The sequence below is a fragment of the Dipodomys ordii genome, unplaced genomic scaffold (assembly GCF_000151885.1).
Source record: "Dipodomys ordii isolate 6190 unplaced genomic scaffold, Dord_2.0 Scaffold101, whole genome shotgun sequence".
Classification (NCBI taxonomy): Eukaryota; Metazoa; Chordata; class Mammalia; order Rodentia; family Heteromyidae; genus Dipodomys; species Dipodomys ordii.
In genome coordinates, this window is record NW_012267317.1 from 3,526,646 (window position 1) to 3,534,669 (window position 8,024).

The following is an 8,024-nucleotide window of genomic DNA, read 5'->3' on the forward strand; positions in this document are numbered from 1 at the left end:
GCAGCAGGCCCAGACGTTGCTATGTCATCAGGAAGATACGTGGGAAAGGGGAGATTTCCTTGTAGAAAGAGGAACTCAACGGGCACCGTGGCTCATGCCTGTAATCCTAACTTTTCAGGAGGGTGAGATCTGAGGATTGTGGGTCAAAGCCAGCCTGGGTGGGAAAATCCATGAGACTCTTTATCTCCACTTAACTAGCCAAAATCTAGAGTGGAAGTATGGATCCTGTGGTAGAGTGCCAGCATTGAACAGAAAGAGCACAAGGCCCTGAGTTCAAGCTCCAATATCAGCATGGAAGGAAGGAAGGAAGGAAGGAAGGAAGGAAGGAAGGAAGGAAGGAAGGAAGGAAGGAAGGGAGGGAGGGAGGGAGGGAGGGAGAAAAAGAGAAGAGGAACTCTCAGCTATTTCCCAAGCTCACCAATGACTCTCCAGGAAGTTAGAATAACAAGGAAAGAAATTTCTGAGTAATGCACACAAGTAGCAGCCAGCAGAGCTTCATCTAGCATCGGAAGACAAGGGAGGGAGAAGGCAGGGAGGGCCGCCAGCTGTGCGGCAGAGGCTGAGTGGCCAGTTTCCATCTGGGGCGTTTGTGTCCCCCGGCTGGGCCAGGGTTTCCAGCTCCCCTGAGTCACCTGTGTGTATGGCTGCCTAGCAACTTCCCAATGATCCGTTTTGATGCTATCAACGCAAGTCTGGAGACAAACAGTCTGGGCTGGCCTTGAATCAAAGGGTCTTGTGGCATGGGACTGTTTGGTTTTAGGATCCTTTTAAATAATTCTTCTCAGTTGAGATTTACAAAAAAAACAGGCCTTTAAAAAAAATTCCTGGACCTAATTACACCTTCAGAATCGTATATCTCATGTAACATCTAAAAGAGGAGGGAGGGCGATGCCTGCTCCATTCTGAGCAGTTGGTTCCCGTCTTGCCATTCTGATGGCATTTTCCAGCCTGCTTTCCCGGTTCTAGCTCAGCTCCTGAACCCGGCTTCGTTTTGGGGGGACTTCCCTAGCCATCCTGCCCCAGTAATGCTCACCCTGCTCTAGTGACCCCACTTCTGGCCTGTACGTCCCCATGTCTGCACGCCCAGGGGTGGTGCAGGGGTGGGAGGGGTCTGGGGCAGGGGTAGGATGGGTCGCCCTTGTGAGTTGCGTAGAACTCAGCCCCAGCACTCAGGGCTGGAAGAGCCCCCACCTGGAACAGACCCTTGCGTCTAGAGTTCAGATGGAATGATTGGAAGGCAGGAAAATGCTTCAAGCAGACAGAAACGAGCCCCCAAGCTGGAGTCCCAGGGGTCCTCTTGGGGTCTTCCCAGGGTGGGTCCTCGCCCTGACTCAGGCCCAGGCCCCGCCCCGGCTCCTTTCATTGGTTGGGTGGGATCCTAGGGCATTGTGGGAAGAAGCAGGAGCCCAAGGCACTGTGGGAAGAAGAAGCAACCAGATGGCCAAGTGTTGTGTCACCACTGTGGCCCGAACAGTTCCCTTTTCCTTTCCTCAGTTGGCCCTGGACAGGGGGCTGTCCCTGGGGCCCCCTTGCCAACAGAGCAGCGGCGCCTGAGGCCAGGCCCAGGAACAGCACGTCTGCCTCGCATGTGTGTCCTGCCCTGCCCTGGGCCTGGAGGGCCTGAGCCACAGCTGAACACCTGAGCCCTGCAGGGCCGCCTGGCCGCTCGGTGGAGCCTTCACAGCCCTGAGCCCGGGGCCTCTTCAGCGGGTAGGGGGAAGCCCCACCAGCAGAGCGCCAGCAGCCTCGTAACCCTGGGCGCTGGTCTCCCCAAGGCCAGGGGAGGGAGTAGAAAAAAGTGAGCCACAGCCAGGCTGAGCACATGCCACGGGTCCTGCGCTCTTTACCAGAGGGGGGGTCTGGACTGGTCCAACACAAGCAGGGAAACGGGATCCGCGCCATCACTCACAGAGTCCAAATCGTAAAAGAAGAAGCACAGAAATTCCTGGGACTTCAGCCAAAGAGAGATTTCTCTGTAGGTCCCCTGAACCCTGGCTGGTGATTCCCGAGCCACATCCTCCTGCAGACACGGGAACAAGCTCTCCAGGACTTCTCGCTGATCGCATCCCACTCCAGTAGGTGGATGGCATAATGCCAAAGTAAAGTTTTATTGGGAGAGAGGGTTTTTTGTTTTGTTTTGTTTTGTTGTTGTTTTGTTGGTTGGTTTTGGGGCCTGAACTCTGGGCCTGGGCGCTGTCCCTCAGCTCTTCAGCTCAAGGTGAGCCCTCTACCACTTGAGCCACAGCACCACTTCTGGATTTTTCTGCTTATGTGGTGCTGAGGAATCGAACCCAGGGCCTCATGCATGCAAGGCAAGCGCTCTACCACTGAGCCACCTTCCCAGCTCCTGGAGAGAGGGTTCTGACATCACTTCTTTACATGTGGACATTTAGCTAATTTGGGGTAAGCCCATAATGGGGTCTGGAATCATTAGTTATCAATAGCAATAGCAGCAATGGATTTACTGAGCAAGTACTGTGCCTCCATTGTGGAGAACTGTTTGTATGTAGGATGGGGTGTGTGATATTTTTCTCTTATAATAAGTAGACATTGGTTTTGTCCAAATTGATACTATGAATGATTCTAGGTGCCCCAGGCATCCAGAGGCTTCCAGGTATTTCCCATTAAGACTCAGGTGTGGGCCACAGTCTGTAAAATGGGCACAAGTCATCACCAAGAGACTTTACCTTCACTATTGAGTGGAACAATGATAGTTTTTTACTTTATTTACTTTAGAGCCATGTTGGTCAAAGGCCAGCTAAGCAGAGTTCTCAACCCCTGTGGATCGCGTTCTCCAGTTTGAAAAACACAACCCTTCCCTGTTTAACAAAGATTGGAGGAGATGGGGCCCAACCCACTCCCCTCATCCTTCATTCTTTCATGAAAACCCTTTCTGCACCCTCCTCCTCCTCCTCCTCCTCCTCCTCCTCCTCCACCATCTGGCCAAAGGGATGAAAGTGAAAGACTCAGAAGCATTTGTTTATTTACTTTTTGTGCAGGCCCTGGGGCTTGAACGCACAGCCTGGGCATTGATCCAGCCCCTCCAGTTGCAGTTTTTTGGTGGTTAATTGGAGATAAGAGTCTTATAGACTCTCCTTGGGCTGGATTCAAACTGCTCCTCAGATCTCAGCCTCCTGAGTAGCTGGGATTACAGGCCTAAGCCACCAGTGCCTGGCTCTGAATTAACTAAATACACTCTCATAAGTGTGTGCACACACTCACCATGTATACTCTGCACACTCTCACAGGAAATTTCCCTGTCACACATGAGAACACCCCCCCCACCCCCAGGAGGAGGTGGGCTGTGCCCCGTGCCCCGTGGGCCTGAGCTCCTTTCCTGGGGCGGGATCTGGATACAGTTTGGCGTGTGCATGCCTGTGACACCATCGCCAGGACCAGGATGTCCAGCGGGCCCCCAGGTCCTCTCGCTTCTTTGTCCTCCCGGCCCTGGCTCCTCCCTGGGAAGCCACAGATCCACTTCCTTTCACTACAGATGACATGTTGTGTCATTCTGCCACTCCTCGCAGTGCTCCAGGGCCGTGGCGTGGCCGCGCGGCTCTGCATGGCTGAGTATGTGCATCCCCTCCATCCATGTGACGAGTGCCTTCGCCCAATCACCTGCCGAGACAGCGTGTGGCTGTCAGCAGTCAAACTGGTGTGCAAATCCACAGGTAAGTGCCGCACAGGTGCACACCTGCACTTCTCCTGGACAGAGAGGAAGGGGTGAACAGGGCCGGGGGGGGGGTGCCAAGACATGGCCAGCTTGCTTTGCCAAGTGCTCAGACCGCTGCATGCCCGCCTGGGAGGCGCATGCAGGTTCCAGTTGATCTCTGCTTCTGCCAGCGAGAATCCTCTCGGGCAGCCGCGCCTTGGAAAGGCCGAGCGGCACACAGCGCTCCGCCACCAGCAGCTCCCTGCTCGCCAGCTCTTCCCATCTCTTGTTTGGAGAAATGTCTATTCAACTCCATCGCCAGTTTTTAAATTAGGTTATTTGTCATTCTATGCTTGAGTTATGAGAGCTATGAAATTATATTTTGGAGGGGCTGGGAAGGTGGCTCAGTGGTAGAGCGCTTGCCTTGCATGCATGAGGCCCTGGGTTCGATTCCTCAGCACCACATAAGCAGAAGAAAAAAAAAAGCCGGAAGTGGCGCTGTGGCTCAAGTGGTAGAGTGCTAGACTTGAGCTGAAGAGGTGAGGGACAGTGCCCAGAGTTCAGGCCCATGACCGGACCCCCCAAAAAATTCTATTTTGGATACTAAGCCTCTATCAGGCATGTGATTTGCGAGTGTTTCCCAGTCTGTGGGTTTTCGCCTCTTTTGCGGTGTCGGCACTGGAACTCAAACGCAGTCCTTGCATTCTCACTTGGCTTTTTTTGCTCGAGGCTGGCACACTACCACCTGAGCCTTAACACCAATTCTGGTTTTCTAGTGGTTAATTGGATATGAGTTGGAGATAAGAGTCTCCTTCCTGGGGACTGTTCAGCCCAGGCTGGCTTCAGACCGTGATCCTCAGATCTCAGCCTCCTGAGTAGCTAGAAATACAGGCATGAGCCACCAGTGACCAGTTGGACTCTCAATTCTATTCCTTTGATTTGTATATCTATCATGCATGTGGCATGCATTAAGTGACTTTTTTTTTTTTTTGTCGGCCGTGGGGCTTGAACTCTGGGTCTGGGCGCTGTCCCTCAGCTCTTCAGCTCAAGGCGAGCGCTCTACCACTTGAGCTACAGCGCCACTTCCGGTTTTCTAGTGGTTTATTAGAGATAGGAGTCTCACAGTCTTTCCTGCCCGGGCTGGCTTTGAACTGCGATCCTCAGATCTCAGCCTCCTGAGTAGCTAGGATTACAGGCGTGAGCCACCAGCGCCCGGCTGCATTAAGTGACTTTTTTAAAAAGCTAAAACAACCTTGAATTCCCATGATAAGCCTCACTTGCTATGTTATTGTTTTCATACATTGTTGAATATTTTAGTTAACATTTTCATCTGTGTTCATGACAAACACTGGTGTGTGATTTTCTTTCTCTTTTTTATGATACTGGGTTTTGAACTCAACTTTGTGCTTACTAGGCAGATGCTCTACCATTTGAACCCCACCTCCATCCTTTTCGTTCTGGTTATTATTTTATTTAAAAAAAATTTTTTTTGTCGGTCATGGGGCCTGAACTCTGGGCCTGGGCACTGTCCCTCAGCTCTTCAGCTCAAGGCTAGCGCCCTACCATTTGAGCCACAGCACCACTTCTGGCTTTTTTCTGCTTATATGGTGCTGAGGAATCGAACCCAAGACCTCATGCATGCGAGGCAAGCACTCTAACACTGAGCCACCTTCCCTGCCCTAGTTATTATTTTTGCCAGTCCTGAGGCTTGAACTCAGGACCTGGGCACTGTCCCTGTGCTGCTCTGTGCTCAAGGTTAGCACTCTACCACTTAAGCCATAACACCACTTCTGACTTTTTCTGTTTATGTGATACTGAGGAATTGAGCCCAGGGCTTCATGCATACTAGGCAAGCACTCTACTACTAAGACACATTCCCAGCCCATCTGATGACTTTTTGTTTTTGGTCGGTTGTGGGGCTTGAACTCTGGGCCTGGGTGCTATCCTTGTGCTCTTCAGCTCAAGGAGAGTGCTCTACTGTTTGAGCCGCAGCACCACTTCCGGTTTTCTAGTGGTTTATTGGAGATAAGAGTCTCACAGACTTTCCTGCCCTGGTTGGCTTTGAACCACAATCCTCAGATCTCAGCCTCCTGAGTAGCTAGGATTACAGGCGTGAGCCACCGGCGCCCAGCTCATCTGGTGATTTTTGAGAAGGGGTCTCTCTCTTTTTTTGCACAAGCCAGCCTGGACCTTAATCCTCCTAATTATACCCCCTCCTCCTCCCTGGGATGAGAAGCACGTGCCACTGCACCCTGCTTTTTCCGGGGCCAGCCTGGAACCCCGATCCTCTAAATCGCTGCCTCCTGAGTAGCTAAGGTTGGTTATAGGATCCTGTGTAGCTAAGGTTTATAGGTGGGATCCACTAGCACCTAGACTTGTATGGCATTCTCTTTTGTACATATTTACTCTGGTGCTGAGGGAATACTCGTTTCATGAAGTGAACTGAGAGGTCTGCCTACTTCTTTGATTTGTGGAGAAGCTATCATTTCAGTGCAGACTGCCGCTTCTATTCCCCAGCGAGGCCTGGGCCTTGCCCTCTTCTTCACGGCACAGTAATAGACATTCAGGCTTTCAATGAGGTAGCAGGCTGTCTGTGCCTCTGGACGCAGCTTCGGTTGTTTGTGTTTCTTGTCTCTCGTGTTTGAGGTTCCGGGAACTTCTTAGATCTGTGGTTTACCATCTGGCAACATTTCAAGCCTTGTTTCTTGCGACCCTTGCCCGCCCCCGCTCCTCTCCCCGCTGAGGCTGGTGGAGCGCCTCCGGCCCCAAGCCCTCCTCGCGTTTTGCATTCTTTTTGGTTTTTCATTTCGCGCGGCTGTCTTCGAGGCTGCTAATATTTTCTTCTGTTGTGTCTAATCTGCTGCTAGCTCTGTTCAGTGCTGTTTCATTTCAGATGTTATTTTCTTCTCTAGAAGTTCACTTCAGGACTCTTGATATCTTCTATGTTTCTACATATGGGGTGTGTTTTGGGAGGGTGTCTGGGGGCTGGACCTAGAGACTGTGTATACTGACCCCAGCCCCAACATAACAACAACTTCTTCTTCCTCCTCCTCCTCTTTTTCTTCCTCCTCCTCCTCTTCCTCCTTTACTTCCTCCTTCCTTTCTTTTTGCCAGTCCTGGTTCCTGAAGTCTGGGCACTGTCCCTGAGCTTTTTCTGCATAAGGCTAACACTCTACCACATGAACCTCAGCGCCGCTTCAGCTTTGTCTGGTAGTTACCTGGAGATAAGAGTCTCAGGACTCTCCTGCCCAGGCTGGTTTTGAGCTGTGATCTCCAGATTTCAGCCTCCTGAGTAGCTAGGATGACAGGCATGAGCTGCCGGCGCCCGGCTCCCAATAACTGCGAACCCCGTGGAATGTAGTTGGTACCTTGTCTCCGGCCGTGTGGCAGTGCCCTGGCTCCATTTCCCCGTTGAGATGTTTTCCTGCTGTGCATGAGCTCACCGGTGTTCAGCCGAGCGCTGAGGGGTCCCGGGTTCTGGCTTATGGCACCCGGCCCTGCACACAGTTCAGGAAGTGTGCTGGGCTCTGTGGGGTCCTCTGCCATGGGCTGGGCAGGCTGGAGACTCGGCCTCCTTTCCCCAGCCTCTCAGGAGGCCGGCCGGGCCCCTGCTGCGTGATGTCCGGGTCTTGCCCACAGTTGTTTCACGCTCTTTGTGGGTTTGTTTTCGGTTGTCTCTAACGAGGGGCAGAAGAGCAGTTGGTCCTTGTTGGTCTATCTTGGCCAGTGACGGGAGTCAAACCAGTGACTGGGGGGTGCTTGGCTCAGGTGGTAGAGCACCAGCCAAGGAGCAAGCATCGGGTATCGAGTTCGAGTCCCAGTCTGGCAGCAACAACAACAAAAAGACAAAAACAGACAAGCCGGGTGCTGGTGGCTCACGCCTGTATCTTAGCCACTTAGGAGGCTGAGATCTGATGATCGCAGTTCAAAGCCAGCCCAGGCAGGAAAAGTCTGTGAGACTCTTATCTCCAATGAACCACCAGAAAACCAGAAGTGGCACTGTGGCTCAAGTGGTAGAGCGCTCACCTTGAGCTGAAGAGCTGAGGAAAAGCACCCAGGCCCAGAGTTCAGGCCCCACAACCAAAAAAAGACAATGCCAGTGTATGGACGCTGTGTGAGTGCTGCCTGCCTGCATCTGGCCAGCCGGGCACCTTACCCCCCTTCCAGCCGGGCACTCTACCCCCTTCCAGCCGGGCACCTTACCCACCTTCCAGCCGGGCACCCTACCCCCTTCCAGCCGGGCACCCTACCCCCTTCCAGCCGGGCACTCTACCCCCTTCCAGCCGGGCACCCTACCCCCCTTCCAGCCGGGCACTCTACCCCCTTCCAGCCGGGCACCCTACCCCCCTTCCAGCCGGGCACTCTACCCCCT

General features: G+C 53.0%; 1 protein-coding gene across 1 annotated transcript in view; it reads left to right on the forward strand.

The window, feature by feature from the left end:
• Wdr86 (WD repeat domain 86) overlaps positions 1-8,024 on the forward strand; it is a 28,145-nt gene that overhangs the window by 5,668 nt on the left and 14,453 nt on the right. The window contains exon 2 of the mRNA XM_013027215.1: positions 3,528-3,671. Within this exon, the coding sequence (XP_012882669.1) occupies positions 3,528-3,671 (144 nt within the window). The remainder of the gene's footprint in view (positions 1-3,527; positions 3,672-8,024) is intronic.